Below are 18,991 nucleotides of genomic sequence, written 5' to 3' on the forward strand. Positions count from 1 at the left end.
AGTGGAGCTGTCATTGCAATCTTTCATGTTATAAATGGGTATTTCCCAGGGATGCAATGTCATTGTGATTTTCAAAACAGCCTAAGGACGGGCATGTGGGTGGTATGTCGGTGTGAATGGCAATAGTAAACTGGGTGGTGCTGTCTTCATTCATACCTCTGGAACACAACTTTCAAGATCACAAGATAATTATCATAGAGTCTTACAGCACAAAAAGAGGCCCTTCAGCCCATTGTGTCTGTGCCAGCTGTCAAACACCTATCTATTCTAATCCCTTTTGCCAGCACTGGTCTGTAACCTTGCATGCTACGGCGTTTCAAGTGCACACCTAAATGTTACTTAAATGTTGTGAGGGTTCCCTGCCTCTTCCACCCTTTCAGGCAGCGAGTTCCATTTTCCCACCACCCTCTGGGATTTCTTTCCTTAAATCCCCTCTAAATCTCCTGAGTCTTAGTTTAAATCTATGCCCCCTGATTATTGACCCCTCTACTAAGTTCCTTCCTATCTGTGTCCCTCATAATTGTGCACAACCTCGATCATGTTCCCCCCCTCAGCCTTCTCTGCTCTAAGCAAAACAAGCCCAGCCTAACCAGCCTCTCTTCATAGCTGAAACGCTCCAGCCCCGGCAACGTCCTGGTGAATCTCCTCTGCAACCTCTCTCTCTAGTGCAGTAATGTGACTAGAGCCACATACACTACTCCAGCTGTGGTCTAACAAGTGTTTTATACAGCTCCATTATAACTTTGCTGCTCTTATACTCTATATGTCTCAGCTAATAAAGGCAAGTATCCCAGATGCCTTCTCAACCACCTTATCTAACTGTCCTACTGCCTTCAGGGACCTATGGATATAATTATTAGGTGCGATCCACAAAAGCTTAATTCATCTCAAAATATTCCAAAGACCCTTTGCGCAGGATAATTGTCGGGGTGTTCACCTCCAGCTTTCTATCTCAGACTCCATTCCATGTGTTAGAATCAGAGGCTCGTATATCACAGGAAGGGAATGAGCTATCTACTTGACTGCTGTTCCCTGTATGATTTTTTTTCAAGTATTTATCTAGTTCCCCACTGTATGTTATCAGTGAATCTGCTTCCGTCACTTTGAGATAGGATTGCAGATGATTAAAAAAAAACTCATCTGGGCTTCTCTCTTGGTTCTTTTGCCAATTATGTTAAATCTGTGTCCTCCTGTTAGTGGGACTCCAGCAAAGAAGCCCTTCATAACTTCTATATTGTTGGCTGTCCTTTGTAAAGAAGAACCTCCTGATATCAGTCTGAAGTTTGTGTTTTTTTTTACTAGCTTGATTCCACGAGACCATAAGAAACAGGAACAGGCCATTCAACCCTTCGCCTTTTAAAGATGTGCAGGTTAGGTTGATTGGCCAGGTATAGAGTCCTGGGATGTGTAGGTTAGAGGGATTAGCGGGTAAATATGTGGGGGTAGGGCCTGGGTGGGATTGTGGTCGGTGCAGACTCGATGGGCCGATTGGCCTCCTTCTGCACTGTAGGGTTTCTATGATTTCTATGATTAACAGGATCATGGCTGATCTAACGCTCACTAAGTCCACTTTCCTATCTCCTCTCCGCATCCCCTTAACTGATTAAAAACTTATCCATCTCAGCCTTGAAAATGTTCCAGAACTAGGGGGTAAACGTTCTGGTCCTGTCCGCCATGGGAACCGTTGTGGGTAAGACAGAAAGTTTGGCGGACCGTTTAAAGGCCCGTTGACCTCGGGTGGGGGGGATTTCTGTTCATGGCAGATAATCCCGCCCTCGGTCTCCACAGCTTCCTGGGGTAAAGAATTCCAAAGCTTCACCACGCTTTGAGAGAAGGAATCCTTCCACAAGTCCATCTTAAATCAGCACCCCCTTTATTCTGAGACTACGCCCTCTGGTCCTACGCTCTCCCAGAGGTGAAACATCCCCCCAATGTTTACCCACGTCCCACTCTTGCAATTTAATTTCTGTACTTTTTGAGATTTACCTTTTCTATACAATTGAGATCACCTCGCAGACACTCCCTCTCCAGGCTGAGGCTCCCAATGAGTTTCCCAATGTTGTAGTCTTCCCCCGAGATGTTTCAGAAACGGCTTGGTGTAAGAGTGGCCGCAGCACCAGGAAGGCAGGGGAATTTTTGTTATTTTCTTTCTGGCTGTGTGGTATCCAGTACAGCACACACTCTCTAACTTCCAGTAAACCCCCCCCGCCCACCACAGGGCGGCACAGTGGGTTAGCACTGCTGCCTCACAGCACCAGGCATCCGGGTTCGATTCCCAGCTTGGGTCACTCTCTGTTTGGAGTCTGCATGTTCTTCCCCGTGTCTGTGTGGGTTTCCTCCGGGTGCCCCAGTTTCCTCCCTCAATCCAAAGATGTGCGGGTTAGGTGGATTGGCCATGCCAAATTGCCCCTTAGTGTCAGAGGGACTAAGCTAGGGTAAATGCATGGGGTTGTGGGGATAGGGCCTGGGTGGGACTGTGGTTGGTGTAGACCTGATGGGCCGAATGGCTTCCTTCTGCACTGTAGGATTCTATCTCTCTAGGAATTATCAATATGTCTGAGGTGCAGCTTTTTGGGTGTTTTTTTCCCCAATACCCGTTCCAAGTGGGCATTCCTTGGCCGGCCATGTTGGTAAACTGTTCCCTAAAAGGGGTCATTGTGACTAGTCAAACTTGATGGGCCGAATGGTCTCTTCCTGCACTGTAGGCATTCTATGATAAAAGCATGATTTAGGTTTGCCCTTGATTTGGTTTCCACAAATGTTATTGTTCAGGGCCTTCCCCTCTCCCTCACTGGCCTTAAAGCCAACTGAGATCAGCAGTTTGCTTGATCGGGATCCATCACTTTAAACATTCATACCCTCCACCACCAATGCACAGTGGCTACTGTACGCACCATGTACAAGATGCACTGCAGCAATGTGCCAAGGCAAGTTCAGCAACACTTCCCAAGCCCATGGCCTCTACCACCTGGAAGGGCAGTAGGCACATGGGAATGCCAGCACCCGCAAGTCCCCCTCTAAAGCCACACATCATGCTGACGTGCAGCTGGATTGCCGTTCCTGCACTGTCGCTGGATCAAAACCCTGGAACTCCCTAACAGCAGCGTGGATGTATCTACATGGCGGCACAGTGGTTAGCACTGCTGCCTCACAGCGCCAGGGACGTGGGTTCGATTCCCGGCTTGGGTCACTCTGTGCGGAGTCTGCATGTTCTCCCCGTGTCTGTGTGGGTTTCCTCCGGGTGCTCCGGTTTCCTCCCACAGTCGGAAAGACGTGCTGGTTAAGTGCATTGTCCGTGCTAAATTCTCCCTCAGTGTACCCGAACAGGCGCCGGAGTGTGGCGGCTAGGGGATTTTCACAGTAACGTCATTGCAGTGTTAATGTAAGCCTACTTGTGACACTAATAATTAAACTTTAAACTTATCAGATGGACTGCAGTAGTTCAAGAAGGCGGTTCATCACCACCTTCTAGAGGACAGTTAGGAAGGGGCAGTAAGTGTTGGCCTTGCAAGTGATGCCCACATCCCACAAATGGAAATCAAAACTATCGAAAAATTGAGCACATGTTTGAACCGGAGATATTTGATTGTGCCACATGTTGAGCTGTGAGCGAGTGAGCGATACTCCTGTTTTCAAATGAGCATCATGGTTTATTATAAAATGTGGAGCTAAATCATGCTTTTATCATAGAATGCCTACAGTGCAGGAAGAGACCATTCGGCCCATCAAGTCTGCACTAACTTTCCTACAGAGTATCCCACCCAAGCCTGATTCCCCATTTGCCCAATTAATCCCCCTAACCAACACATCTTGGGACACTAAGTACGTTTTTGAAGCGTGGGAGGAAACTGGAGCACCCAGAAGAAACCCACGCAGACACGGGGAGATTCTGCAAACTCCTCATAGACAGTGACGCAAGCCGGGAATCGAACCCGGGTCCCTGGCGCTGTGAGGCAGCAGTGCTAACCACTGTGCCACCCTTACTTAAAATTGATATCTTAATGTATCTTTTAGAAATGATTTGTGTGATTTATCTTGGTGATCTGACTGCTGTGCACAATTGACTTTTATTGTATGAATTTGCAGGAAAGCTTAAATATTGAACCAGCGAAAAGCTTCCACAGATTTCATTGTGCTTTCTGCCAGATGTTAGGAAGCCACCAATAGTATAATCTTGTGCGTTTCACAATGGCATGAAGCAGGGGATACTGAGAGTGGAAATGTGATTTTTAAACAATAGCTGTGTGAGGAATGAAGCAATCGTGGAACTACTTACTCTGTTTCGAGGCCTGTTTCCTGTTGCTGGTCGTGTTTGCAACAGGAAGTGGAAAGGACAGTGTGATATCTGCTTAAGGGTGTTTCTTGTTGATGTGCTACTGCAGACTGTTGATGTGTCACACATGGGGAGTAGGATATTGATCCAAAAACGGGGAGCTGTAATCTCATTGATCCGGCACCTTAATCAGGTTAACACTTCAAAGTTTTTAAAGTTGAAGTATTTATTTATTAGTCACAAGTAGGCTTGCATTCACAGTGCAATGAAGTTACTGTGAAAATACAATCTGAGGAGGGGGACACACCATTAGACAAGAAAATATCCTTTTCCATTCACCAAGAACTTAGAACAGAGGCTTGAAAAGCAAGTTACCCACCCAAGGAGTTAAATGGGCAGCAGAAGTACATTTGGAAAGGCAAATAAGAGAGGGACTTGATTTTAAAACCCCTCAGAAACGCCTTGTGAAAGGGAAAAGCTGAGGGGTAAAGTGGAAAAGGGCATCAGGAAGGGAGGACTGCTTTCCTCTTCAGTGGTTAGCCCTGCTGCCTCCCAGCGCCAGGGACCCGGGTCCGATTCCCAGCTTGGGTAACTGTCTGCACGCTCTCCCTGTGTCTGCGTGGGTTTCCTCCGGGTGCTCCGGTTTCCTCCCACAGTCCAAAGATGTGCGGGTTAGGTGGATTGGCCATGCTAAATTGCCCCTTCATGTCAGGGGGACTAGCTAGGGGTAAACACATGGGGTTATGGGGGTAAGACCTGGGTGGGATTGTGGTGGGTGCAGACTCGATGAGCCGAACGGCCTCCTTCTGCACTGTAGGGATTCTATTCTATGACTAGGGGATTTTCACAGTATCTTCATTGCAGTGTTAATGTAAATCTACTTGTGACACTAATAAATAAACTTAAAAAACTCTCTGTTCTATCCTCTGTGTTCTCTTCATTTTGAGGTCTACTGCTGATATTATCAATGTCAGTAAACCTGATTCGCCAAATAGTAATCCTATCTCATAGAATCTCTACAGTGCAGAAGGAGGCCATTTGGCCCATCGAATCTGCACCGACCACAATCTCACCCAGACCCCATCACCATAACCCCACCTATTTACCCCAGCTAGAGCCCCTGACACTAAGGGGCAATTTAGCACAGCCAATCAACCTAACCCGCACATCTTTGGACTGTGGGAGAAAACCAGAGCACCCGGAGGAAACCCACGCAGACACGGGGAGAACGTGCAGACTTCGCACAGACAGTGGCCCAAGCCGGGAATCAAACCTGGGTCCCTGGCGTTGTGAGGCAGCAGTGCTAACTACTGCGCCATCGTGCCACCCTTTTAGTTCTTCTATATTTCTGGAGATCTGCTTGCAACCGGTAGTAGCATTTGCAAAGCGAGAGAGACGGGTGGGTAGTAATGTTTGTGATGTAAAGGCCCCACTGATCCAATAGTTGGATGTAATAAGATCCAGAACTCTAGACATGCGTTTCATTTCCAGTGTCTACAAAATCTCAGTGGGTTTGCATTAAAGATAATCAAATCTAAGTAAAATATTTTAATTCCATTACTAATACACAAGTTTAAGATGCAATTTTACCTGTAGATTTGACCAATGTAGATCACTATAGAATGTTCTTATAAATAATGAAGACCAGCGACTTTGCGATAACAGAAAACTGCCGGAAAATCTCAGCAGGTTTGACACCATCTGTGGAGAGAGAGTAGAGGCAATGTTTGCCAAAACATTGAATGTATTCAAGAGGCGGCTGGATATAGCACTTGGGACGAATGGGATCTAAGGTTAGGGGGAGAAAGCAGGATTAGGCTATTGAGTTGGATGATGAGCCATGATCGTGATGAATGGCGGAGCAGGCTCGAAGGGCCGAATGGCCTCCTCCTGCTCCTATCTTCTATGTTTCAAGTCTAAATGACCCTTCGTCAGAAGGGTCTGACGTAGGGTCATCTAGACCCGAAATATTGGCCCTATTCTCTCTCCGCAGATGCTGTCAAACCTGCTGAGATTTTCCAGCGTGTTTCTGCTTTTGTTTCAGATTCCAGAATCCGCAATATTTTGCGTTCGACTTTGAGATAATACCTGAACAGATTTTCTTAAAAAGATACTTGTTGGTGGGTTCTGGGCGTGCTGACAAGACCAGCTTGAATTGCCCTTCAGGAGGCGGTGGTGGGAGTGAGCATTAATCTATGGATTTAAATATAGTACCACAAATTTAAATTAGGAGTGTGAAACATGTTGCTTTGTCTTAAAACGGGACAAATGGAAATCGAGTTGAGCAAGTCTCCATTACTTCCGCCTGACAGTGTCTGAATGAGGACCATTGTAGGCACTGGAGAACCTGAGGAAATGGATAGATATTCATTTGCAAAGTATTAATGAAACATTATTTGGACCACAATTAAAAATATGTATATGTATTGCCATAAAGTCTGAGCTGTTGGCTTAAAAGTTTATTTATTAGTGTGACAAGTAGGTTTACATTAACACTACAATGAAGTTACTGTGAAAATCCCCTAGTTGCCACACTCCAGCGCCTGTTCGCTGAGAGAGAATTTAACATGGCCAATGCACCTAACCAGCATGTCTTTTGGACTGTGGGAGGAAACCGGAGCACCCGGAGGAAACCCACGCAGACACAGAGAGAACGTGCAGACTCCATACAGACAGTGACCCAAGTCGGGAATCGAACCTGGGTCCCTGGCGCTGTGAGGCAGCAGTGCTAACCACTGTGCCACCATGCCATGGAGATGAGCTCTGAACATAGAACAGTACAGCACAGTACAGGCCCTTCGGCCGTCGATGTTGTGCCGAGCTTTGTCCGAAACCAAGATCAAGCTATCCCACTCCCTATCATTCTGGTTTGCTCCATGTGCCTATCCAATAACCGCTTGAAAGTTCCTAAAGTGGCCGACTCCACTATCACAGCAGGCAGTCCATTCCACATCCCAACCACTCTCTGAGTAAAGAACCTACCTCGGACATCCCTCCTATATCTCCCACCATGAACCTTATGCTTATGCCCCCTAGTAACAGCTACATCCACCCAAGGAAATAGTCTCTGAACGTGCACTCTATCCCCCTTATCATCTTATAAACCTCTATTAAGTCGCCTCTCAACCTCCTCCGCTCTAAAGGGAAAAGCCCTAGCTCCCTCAACCTTTCCTCATAAGACCTACCCTCCAAACCAGGCAGCATCCTGGTAAATCTCCTCTGCACTCTCTCCAATGCTTCCACATCCTCCTTATAGTGAGGTGACCAGAACTGCGCACAATATTCCAAATGTGGTCTCACCAAGGTCCTGTACGGTTGCAGCATAACCCCACGGCTCTTAAACGCAAACCCCCTGTTAATAAATGCTAACACACTATGGGCCTTCTTTACGGCTCTATCCACTTGAGTGGCAACCTTCAAAGATCTGTGGATATGAACCCCAAGATCTCTCTGTTCCTCCACATTCCTCAGAACCCTACCTTTGACCCTGTAATCCGCATTCAAATTTGTCCCACCAAAATTAATCACCTCGCACTTATCAGGGTTAAACTTCATCTGCCATTTTTCGGCCCAGCTCTGCATCCTATCAATGTCTCTTTGCAGCCTACAACAGCCCTCCACCTCATCCACTACTCCACCAATCTTGGTGTCATCAGCAAATTTACTGACCCACCTTTCAGCCCCCTCCTCCAAGTCATTGATAAAAATCACAAATAGCAGAGGACCCGGCACTGATCCCTGTGTGTGATACATAGTCAGACTTACTAGTGAGTGGGATTTAGAATCATAGAATCCTACAGCGCAGAAAGAGGCCATTCGGCCCATTGAGTCTGCACCAACCACAATCCCACCCGGGCCCTATCCCCATATATTTTACCCACTAATCCCTCTAACCTAAGGGACACTGAGGGGCAATTTAGAATGGCCAATCAACCTAGCCCGCACATCTTTGGACTGTGGGAGGAAAACGGAGCACCCGGAGGAAACCCACGCAGACACGGGGAGAATGTGCAAACTCCACACAGACGGCGACCCGAGCCGGGATTCGAACCCAGGTCCCTGGAGCTGTGAAGCAGCAGTGCTGACCACTGTGCCAGCGTGCCGCCCCTTTTATGGCCTCACTTGTCCAGAAACCATAAGATCCCACCCGAAGTCCACAGACTTCTCCATTGTCCGCTTCCCGCCCGCTCTGATTCCCGTGGCGGGCGGGACGGTAAGATTCTAGCCGAGTACTGTGGGCAAATCCACGTTTTTGCTCAGTATCGTGCAACTGAAGTCTTTGTGAGGAGTTATTTTGTAGGAAATCAGTCCAATAACCTCACCGTGACTGAAACTACATCCGTGTGCTGTGCACTTGATTCCATTTAAAAAAAATATATTTTTGAAGCACAAATAATTTCTGGGACATTTAAAACCAGATGCAATTTGAGCATCTGTGAAATTCAGGTTGGCACTCCCCTTGATTGAGGTCAGATTTCAGAAGATGAGTGTTGAGTGGGCTCTCGGTGTAGATTGTGAAGTTTGAAATTGGAGCTGACGTTATTCCACTGATGATTTTGAATTACCTTAAATGTATTTGGGCTCTGATTGAAACCCACTCATCTTTAGTCCCCACAGGAATTGATTCCTGTAATCCAAGCGCCAGTCACAAGGTAGCCGAAAATGTATGCAATGAGAAGGAGCAGTCAAACGCTCTAATCGCCTGGGAGTTAAACATTGGCAGTAAATATTTAAAGGCCATTACATTGCTGCAATAATTAATCGGCACCCAAGGCCTTGCTTGTTGAAAGTTTATCCAGACATAACCTTTCCCAAGCATTAGCTACCTGGATATCCTCACCTTCCCACTCAGCTCTAACCCCTTGAATAAAAATAGCAAAAATGCTGGAAATGTTCAGCGGTGTCTGTGAAGAGAGATGTTTCAGATTGATGACCTTTCATCCGAATTGGTGAAAGTTCGGCCTCGCAGCGGGCGGCACGGCGGTGGCACAGTGGTTAGCACTGCTGCCTCACAGCACCAGGGACCCTGGTTCAATTCCGGCCCCGGGTGACTGTCTGGGTGGGGTTTGCGTTCTCCCCGTGCCTGCATGGGTTTCCTCCGGGTGCTCCGGTTTCCTCCCACACTCCAAAGATGTGCAGTTTAGGTGGATTGGCCATGCTAAATTGACCACTGCTGTCAGGGGGATTAGCATGGTAAATACGTAGGGTTACGAGGATAGGGCCTGGGTGGGATTGCTGTCGGTGCAGGCTTGATGGGCCGAATGGCCTCCTTCTGCACTGTAGGGATTCTATGATCCTATGAGTGCCAGGGACCCGGGTTCGATTCCGGCCTTGGGTGTGGAGTTTGCACGTTCTCCCCGTGTCTGCGTGGGTTTCCTCCGGGTGCTCCGGTTTCCTCCCACACTCTAAAGATGTGCAGGTTAGATGATTGGCCATGCCAAATTGCCCCTTAGTGTCAGGGAGATTAACAGGGTAAATACATGGGGTTATGGGGATAGGGCCTGGGTGGGATGTTTGTTGGTGCAGTCTCGATGGGCCGAATGGCCTCCTTCTGCACTGTAGGGATTCTGAGATGTGAAAGATTCTAAGCAAGGGCAAGGGGTGATTGATAGGTTGGAGGGTCAGAATGATAATAAAATGGCATGTATTTGTGTAAACCTAGGTTCACAGCTTTGCGAAGGTGTGGCATTGTATGTGCAGAGCCTCCTGAACTTTCTTTAGCATTTACTTTTATAATGTTTGGTGGGGCTTTCTCCTGACCCCTCCTCTGCTAATTGATGGGAAATAAACAAAATTAGTCAATTTGCGTTGGCCGTGGTATCCTTCAAGGCCAGATACTCAGCACTCATAGGGCCTGATTTTACCATTTTGAGTCTAAGTGCCGAATCTGGGCGTCAAATACATCCGCACCTGGAATCCTCTTTCCAGCACGCCCATACCCGTTTTGCCGGCTCTGATCCGATTCGCGCTGTGGGCGGGGCTTAGCGCTGCCGGAACGATCGGAGCTCTGAACTGCGCATGCGCAGTTCGAAAAAAAATCCAAAACAGCGCGCCCGGGCAGGGAGAAAAAAGCAGAGAGAGCGGCCCTCTGACACAGATCATCAGGGGGGCGGGGGGGGGGGCGGTGCGGTGGAGGGAGGAGGGGGGGGGCGGGACCCAGATCACCCTCTGGGGCAGGGGGTGGGAGGAGGAGAGGGGGTGTCACGGGTCCATCTGGCTCACCAAGTCAGTTACAATTCTGCATTCAGCATCTACTGAACCATCTTGGGGATACAAAGGATAATGGCATTAGGGTTCTGCATGTAAGCCTTGCTTATGCTAAAAATTATATCCTTGGTGTCGGCAGCCATTCCTGATACAGTACTGATAACACCAGGAAGATCGACCAGTACCATTCATTATCCTTTGTATCCAAGATGGTTCAGTTGATGCTGAACGCAGTATTGTAACTGACTTGGTGAGCCAGATGGACCCACAAGGCAGAAGGACCATCTTTGTGTTGACCAAAGCGGATCTAGCTGAGGAACATACAGCTTAACTTGCTAACGGAAGGATGGAGGAGGGAGACCAGCGATCGAGGTCAGTTGGGAGTGTGCTCTGCCGAGGGGGGCCTGCCTCCCAGGGGGGGTCTGATCTCCGGGGGGGGGGGGGGGGGGGCGGTCTGCGAAGGATGGTGACTTCACAAGGACAGAGAGGGCTCCGGAGGTTTCCCTGCAGAATAGAAATCCGCTTCGGACTTTTATTCTGCAGGTCGCTAAAAGCGCGGATCCGGAATGGGCCAGAAGACGGTAAAGTGGGATTTTTACGGTAGGGTTGGGCGCGCGGTTCATTAAGTCGATTTAAATGCATGCTAATGCATTTAAATCTTCGGGCCGCCCGATTCGGGCGCGCGCCGGACCTGCCCCCGAATCGGGTGTTGGTAAAGCTGCAATCTGCTCGGAATTGGGTGCAGATCGCGGTATAGGCCCGACGCCCAACTTTACCGCGATTTCAGGCGCGAAGTTTTGGTAAAATCGGGCCCATAGTCTCTCTGTGCTGGAATGATTTGCTATAACAGCAGTCGGTGCATGAGTCACCATAAAGAACAGGTGAACACTACATGAAAAATCCTCCCAGCAACTTACTCTGCCCACTGTTTGAACATTTTTCCAACGGTACATTTTCTAGCCAACATCTTGTTCTTAAATCTTTTGCTCTTTCATCCTCTCCCCTCAATGCTTTGGGACTGGGTTAATTTATTGAAAAATGTGATAATTTCTCACCTTGCTCGGGGCAGTGGCACAGTGGTTAGCACGGCTGCCTCACAGCACCAGGGACCCGGGTTCAATTCCGGCCTCGGGTCACTGTCTGTGTGGAGTTTGCACGTTCTCCCCGTGTCTGTGTGGGTTTCCTCCGGGTGCTCTGATTTCCTCCTACAGTCTAAAGATGTGCAAGTTAGGCGGATTGGCCATGCTAAATTGCCTTTTAGTGTCCAAAATGTGCAAGTTAGGCGGATTGGCCATGCTAAATTGCCTTTTAGTGTCCAAAATGTGCAAGTTAGGCGGATTGGCCATGCTAAATTGCCTTTTAATGTCCAAAATGTGCAGATTAGGGAGATTGGCCATGCTAAATTGCCCTTTAGAGTCCAAAGATGTGTAGGTGAGGTTGATTGGCCATGCTAAATTGCCCTTTAGAGTCCAAAGATGTGTAGGTGAGGTTGATTGGCCATGCTAAATTGCCCTTTAGAGTCCAAAGATGTGTAGGTGAGGTGGATTGGCCATGCTAAATTGCCCTTTAGAGTCCAAAGATGTGTAGGTGAGGTGGATTGGCCATGCTAAATTTCTCCTTAGTGTCCAAAGATGTGTAGATTAGGTGGATTTGTTGGGTAAACACGTGGGGGTTACGGGAATGGGGCCTGGGTAAGGTACTCTGTCAGAGAATTGGTGCAGACTCGATGAGTCAAATGGCCTCCTGCTGCACTGTAGGGATTCTATGATTCTTGTGTCTCTTTTGAAAATAAACTGCCCTTTTGATTGAAATGAGAGAAGTTCTGAGAGCGGGAATCCATTTGTGGTCAATTTTTGTTTCATTATAAACACTTGGGGGTAACAGCAGAGATTACATTGCACAAGAATACAGAGGATTTTCTGTTTGTTCATTTTTATATATATATTAGTTCAGTTCCACAATTACTGCCAATCACTTGTTGGGACGTTAAGTATAATGGTGGCTGTGTAATAAGGAGATTAACTAAAGCCCCGACATGCCAGACTACCGAGGGACCATCTCAAAGCTGTTTTAAGTTCAAAAGTGCAGCAAAAACACCCAGCCTGCATTTATTTCCTCGCAGTGTAATATACCTTGTGCATGAGTGGACAAGTGTTGTTATCCTGTTTTTTCAGTACACTAATTGTTGAAGCTTTATGTTAACCAGTTCCACTAAAGTTATTGTTCTGGTGCCATAAATACAAAAGTGTTAATTTTGTTTTGGTCACATTTATGGACTGTCTTTCCACATTAAAAGGTGCCTCATAAAATAGTCATACAGGATTCAGTCTTAACAGGATGGCAAGAATGTTCATGTATATGTCACCATCCTCCCGTGAGCTGACTATTGACCAGAAGTGACTCGCTGGCCATCCTGAAAATCTCCTCACTGGGGATTAAGCGCTGTATTACATTTACACAGCTGTTGCTTTGGGCCTGCTATTGTTATCAGCATCGAGCCTGTGAGTTACTGTGAAGTTCAGTCGTTTGATGCCTCAACAGATTATATCATAGAATCCTACAGTGCAGAAGGAGGCCATTCGGCCCATCAAGTCTGCACCGACCCCAAGCCCACCCAGGCCCTATTCCCATAACCCCATGCATTTTACCCTATCTAGTCTCCCTGACACTAAGGGGCAATTTCGCATGGCCAATCCCCCTAGCCCGCACATCTTTCGGACTGTGGGAGGAAACCGGAGCACCCGAGGGAAACCTACGCCGACGCGGGGAGAACGTGTAAACTCCACACAGTGACCCAAGCTGGGAATCGAACCCGGGTCCCTGGCACTGTGAGGCAGCAGCGCTAACCACTGTGCCACCGTGCTGCCCGCCGTTCGCGTATATGTCACCAGCCTATCGTGAGCTGACTATTGAGCAATACCAGAAGTGACTCGCTGGCCATCCTGAAAATCTCCTCACTGGGGATTAAGCGCTGTATTACATTTACACAGCTGTTGCTTTGGGCCTGCTATTGTTATCAGCATCGAGTCAGTGAGTTACTGTGAAGTTCAGTCGTTTGATGCCTTAACAAATTGTTTCAATACCTCCTTACAAGCGACAGTTCGATTTTTATAAGGTATGAAAAGCCTGTCTTGCTGTCTGAATCCCATGCTGTGGCCCTGTATGTTTTACACCATGGCTTGACCACCGCATATTGAAACCCCGTGTCTACATGGCTTTCCTCCGGGTGTTCCGGTTTCCTCCCACACTCCAAAGATGTGCGGGGTTAGATAGATTGGCCATGCTAAATTGACCCTTTAAGTTTTAAAGTTTATTTATTTGTGTCACAAGTGAGGCTTTCATTAACACTGCAATGAGGTTACTGTGAAAATCCCCTAGTCGCCACACTCTGGCGCCTCTTCGGGTAACACTGAGGGAGAATTTAGCACGGCCAATGCACCCTAACCAGCACGTCTTTGAGTTGGGGGAGAGAATGAGAGGGAAAGAGTGAGGGGGAGAAAGTGAGGGGGACACTCACGCAGGCATGGGGAGAACGTGCAGACTCTGCTAAAGACAGTGACCCAAGCTGGGAATTAAATCCGGTTCCCTGGCGCTGTGAGGCAGCAGTGCTGACCACTGTGCCACCGCGCTGCCCTTAGTATCCGGAGCTATTTTGGTTAGGTGGATTGACCATGCTAAATTGCCCCCTTAGTGTCCAAAGATGTCTACATTAGATGGAGTTAGCCATGGAAAATGTGTGGGGTTACAGGGACGGGCCTGGGTAAGATAGAGAGTCGGTACAGACTTGATGGGCCAAGTGGTCTCTTCTGCACTGTAGGGATTGTATGATATTGACCACAGTTTCAGGGAAGGAGAACTTTATGTTTCCTTAAGTATTTAGTATTGCAGTGCAATAGGCAAGGTTTTTATTTATATATATATGCTCGAAAGAGAAATGAACAACCTTGCAGATGTTTTGTGAATTCTGAAAGTAAAACAATGATCTCAATTTTCTTTTGCAGTTTGTCGTTCCAACAAAAGTCCATGGGTCTGTCTAATGTGTTCAAGTGTTCACTGTGGAAGGTATGGTAAAACTATATTGAGACTGTCACAAAGATAAACTCAGACTCTTAATTCATTAGTTCTGTAGTAATAGTGTTATGTAAATGTTGGCAATGTAACTTGTCCACCCTTCAGTTGAAAGTGTGACGCACTTAGTACCAGATTGCAAACCCGGCATGATTTTCAACTTGCTGTCAAATGTCTCTACAGCTATTTTCGTTAAAATATTGCTTACCTTCTAACATCTGTGCTGCTTGTTTAATACAGTATGGTCTGGACGTATTAGAGTATCTCCCCATTGAATGACGTGGTGTAAATACGGAAGGCCAATGCTTTTTAGTAGAGTAGAATGATTTTTCTTTAAATCCCAGGAACTGATGGCTTAAGATTGGGGAAAGAGGTAGGGAACAAATGGGTCATGACATTCCAAGATTTTCTAGATTCTACCCTACATCCAGTGGATCGATAGTTAGCAAACGTAACATCGCTATTTTAACAAAAAGGGAAGGGGAATCATAGAATCCCTACAGTGCAGAAGGAAGCCATTTGGCCCATCGAGTCTGCACCGACCACAGTCCCACCCAGGCCCTATCTCCATAACCCCATGTATTTATACTAGCTAGTCCTCCTGACACTAAGGGTCAATTTAGCATGGCCAATCCACCTAACCCCTTCGGCGCGGGCTTGGAGGGCCGAAAGGCCTGTTCCTGTGCTGTTTTTGTTCTTTGTTCTAACCCGCACATATTGTGGGAGGAAATCGGGGCACCCGGAGGAAACCCACGCAGACATGGGGAGAATGTGCAAACTCCACATAGACAGTGACCCGAGGCTTGAATTGAACCCAGGTCCCTGGCGCTGTGAGGCAGCAGTGCTAACCACCGTGCTGCTCCCCCAAATGAAAAGCAGATTTAAAATGCTTCTGGGCGGATGGATCTGGGTGTCTTTGTTCATGGTGGCACAGTGGTTAGCACTGCTGCCTCACAGCGCCAGGAACCTGGGTTCGATTCATGGCTTGGGTGACTGTGGAGTTTGCACTTTCTCTCCATGTCTGTGTGAGTGTTCCGATTCCCTCCCACAGTTCAAAGATATGCTGGTTAGGTTGATTGGCCGTGCTAAATTGCCCTTCGGGTCAGGGGGAGAAGCAGGGTAAAATACTTGGAGGGCCTGGGTGGGTTTGTGGTTAGTGCAGACTCGATGGGCCAAATGGCCTCTTCCTGCACTGTGGGATTCTATGAATTGCAGAAAGTCGGTATGCAGGTACATCGTGAAATATAGAAGGCAACTGGAATATTGGCATTAATTGCAAAAGGACTGGAGTATAAAAGTAGAGAAGTGTTATTGCATTTGTATAACTCACAACAAAGATATATTCCATTGAGAAAGAAAGACCGATGAGAAGAATGCATCATGTGTGGATAAGGAAATTAAGGATGGTTTCAAATTGAAAGAAATTTCAATGTTGCAAAGAAAGCGGTAGGCCAGAAGACTGGGGAAAATGGCAAAGGACTTGGGGATCACAGGAAGTCAGCCTGCAGATACAGTCAGTAATTAGGAAGGCAAATACAATAGGGTAAGACCACATCTTTGGACCGTGGGAGGAAACCGGAGCACCTGGAGGGAAACCCACGCAGACACGGGGAGGACGTGCAGACTCTGCACAGTGATCCAAGCCGGGTCTCTGGGGCAGTGAGGCAGCTGTGCTAACCACTGTGCCATCGTGCCACCCTGCAGAAAGTATTGGAGGGAGGGTGTGGTGGCATTGGAGGCAGTTCAGAGGAGGTTCACCAGATTGATTCCAGGGATGAAAGGGTTGACGTATGAGGAGAGATTAAACAGTTTGGGCTTGTACTCGCTGGAGTTTAGAAGGATGAGAAGGGATCTGATCGAGGTATATACAATATAAAGTAAATATAGACCAAATGTTTCCCCTTGTGGGGCAATCTCGAACAAGAAGCCACAGATATAGGTTGAGAAAAGTTTATTTATGAGTCACAAGTAACACTGCAATGAAGTTACTGTGGAAATCCTAGTCGCCGCACTCCAGAACCTGTTCGGGTCAATGCACCTATCCAGCACGTCTTTCAGATTGTGGGAGGAAGCCGGAGCACCCGGAGGAAACGCGCGCAGACCACGGGGAGAACGTGCAGACTCTGCACGGACAATGACCCAAGCCGGGAACTGAACCCGGATCCCTGGCGCTGTGAGGCAGCGGTGCTAACCACTGTGCCGCCCCCAGAGGCGGTAGATTTAAAATTGTGATGAGAAGGAATTACTGCTCTGAGAGTGGTGAATTTGTGGAACTCGCTGCCCCATAGCGCAGTGGAGTCTGTATCGTTGAATGGCTTCAAGGAGGAGATAGATATATTTCTAATTTAAAATGTGGGTTAAAGGGACATGGAGAACCGAGAAGGAGGATTTGAGACCAGGGAGAGATCAGCCATGATCTGATTGAATGGCGGAGCAGGCTCGAAGGGCTGAATGGCCTCCTTCTCCTAATTCCTATGTTCCTATTCAAGAAATAAGGAGAGAGAAAATGGCAAGCTGTGGGAAAATTCTGGAATCTATTATTAAAGAAATCTTAACAATGCACTTGAATCACAGTGTGATCTGACAAAGTTAACGTGGTTTTATGAAAGGGAAATCATGTTTGACAAATTCAATCGAATTTTTTGAGGATATGACTAACAGGATAAATAAAGAGGAACCAATGGATGTAGTATTCTTGGATTTCCAAAAGCTTAAGAGTTGCGGGTAATATTTAGCAAGGGTAGCGGGTTGGTTCATGTACAGGACATAGAGTAGGGGTAAATGGGGGTATTTGTAAGTTGGCTGGCTGGAACTGGTGGAGAGCCACAAGGATCATTGCTTAGGCCTCACCTGTTTATCCAGGTTTGCTGACCACACAAGGCGAGGTGGGAATGTAAGCTTTGAGGATACCATAAGATATAGGAGCAGAATTTGGCCATTTGACCCATCGCGTCTGTTCCACCACCATTCAATCGTGGCTGATATAATCCTCATCCCCATTCCCCTGCTTTCTCCCCAGCGGCACAGTGGTTAGCACTGCTGCCTCACAGCGCCAGGGACCTGGGTTCGATTCCCGGCTTGGGTCACTGGCTGTGCGGAGTTTGCACGTTCTCCCCGTGTCTGCGTGGGTTTCCTCCGGGTGCTCCGGTTTCCTCCCACAGTGCGAAAGACGCGCTGGTTAGGCGCATTGGCCGAAGATGGGTGGGTTAGGTTCACTCTGAGGTTGTGCCCTCGAGCTCCAGTCTCTCCCATTAGTGGAAACATCCTCCCCACCCCCACTCTATCTAGGCCTCTTAAGAGGCTGCAGAGCGATATAGACAGGTTAATTGCCCGGGCAGATGGAGTGTATGTTGGGAAGTATAAGGTTATTCACTTTGCTAGTAAGAATGGAAAGGCCAAACTTGTTTTTAAAAAGATGTGAACATTTCAAATGTGTACAAGAGCACAAAGCTAGGATGGGGGCTGGATAAATAGGTTAAAAGGTAAGACAGTTGAGTAACAGTGGCAAACATTTAAAGAAATAACTCACATCAAAGATATATTCCATTGAGAAAGAAAGACTGTATGAGAAGGATGCATCGTGTGTGGATAAGGAAATTAAGGATGGTTTCAAATTGAAATTGACGAACAATGGGCGACACGGTGGCACAGTGGTTAGCACTGCTGCCTCACAGCGACACGGTGGCACAGTGGTTAGCACTGCTGCCTCACAGCGACACGGTGGCACAGTGGTTAGCACTGCTGCCTCACAGCGACACGGTGGCACAGTGGTTAGCACTGCTGCCTCACAGCGACACGGTGGCAGAGTGGTTAGCACTGCTGCCTCACAGCACCAGGGACCCAGGTTCGATTCCCGGCTTGGGTCACTGTCTGTGCGGAGTCTGCACATTCTCCCCGTGTCTGCGTGGGTTTCCTCCGGGCGCTCCGCTTTCCTCCCACAGTCCGAAAGACATGCTGGTTAGGGTGCATCGGCCGTGCTAAATTCTCCCTCAGCGTAACCCGAACAGGCGCCGGAGTGGTGGCGACGAGGGGAATTTTCACGGTAACTTCATTGCAGCCGAATTGTGACACTAATAAATAAACTTTAAATAAATAAACTTTGCTGCAAAGAAAGCAGTAAGCAAGAAGATTGGGGAAAATTGGAAAGGACTTGGGAATCACAAGAAGTCAGCGTGCAGACACAGTCAGTCACCAGGAAGGCAAATGGAATGTTGGTCTTTATTGCAAGCAGGGCGGAGTATTAAAGTAGGGAAGTCTCGCCACAATTGTACAGGGCATTGGTGAGACCGCAGCTAGTGTATCGTGTGGAGGTTTGGTCTCCTTACTTGGCATATACAAAAGCAGAATACTGCGGGTGCTGGAAAGCTGATTAAACAAAAGAAATGCTGGAAAATCTCAGGTTAGACAGCAACTGTGGATAGAGAAGCAGAGTTAGCAGTTAAA

General features: G+C 47.6%; 1 protein-coding gene across 2 annotated transcripts in view; it reads left to right on the forward strand.

Annotated features, from left to right (window-relative positions):
• The first annotated feature begins 1,301 nt into the window (after positions 1-1,301).
• usp3 (ubiquitin specific peptidase 3) overlaps positions 1,302-18,991 on the forward strand; it is a 109,047-nt gene continuing 91,357 nt past the window's right edge. Inside the window, exons 1-2 of one of the 2 annotated variants that reach the window (XM_078200133.1) lie at positions 1,302-1,370; positions 14,482-14,542. In XM_078200133.1, the coding sequence (XP_078056259.1) occupies positions 14,517-14,542 (26 nt within the window). In that variant the 5' untranslated portion in view covers positions 1,302-1,370; positions 14,482-14,516. Of the gene's footprint in view, positions 1,371-10,826; positions 10,853-14,481; positions 14,543-18,991 lie in introns of those variants that run through there. The other variant, XM_078200135.1, reaches the window with a different exon arrangement.

The sequence above is a fragment of the Mustelus asterias genome, chromosome 29, assembly GCF_964213995.1.
Source record: "Mustelus asterias chromosome 29, sMusAst1.hap1.1, whole genome shotgun sequence".
NCBI lineage: Eukaryota > Metazoa > Chordata > Chondrichthyes > Carcharhiniformes > Triakidae > Mustelus > Mustelus asterias.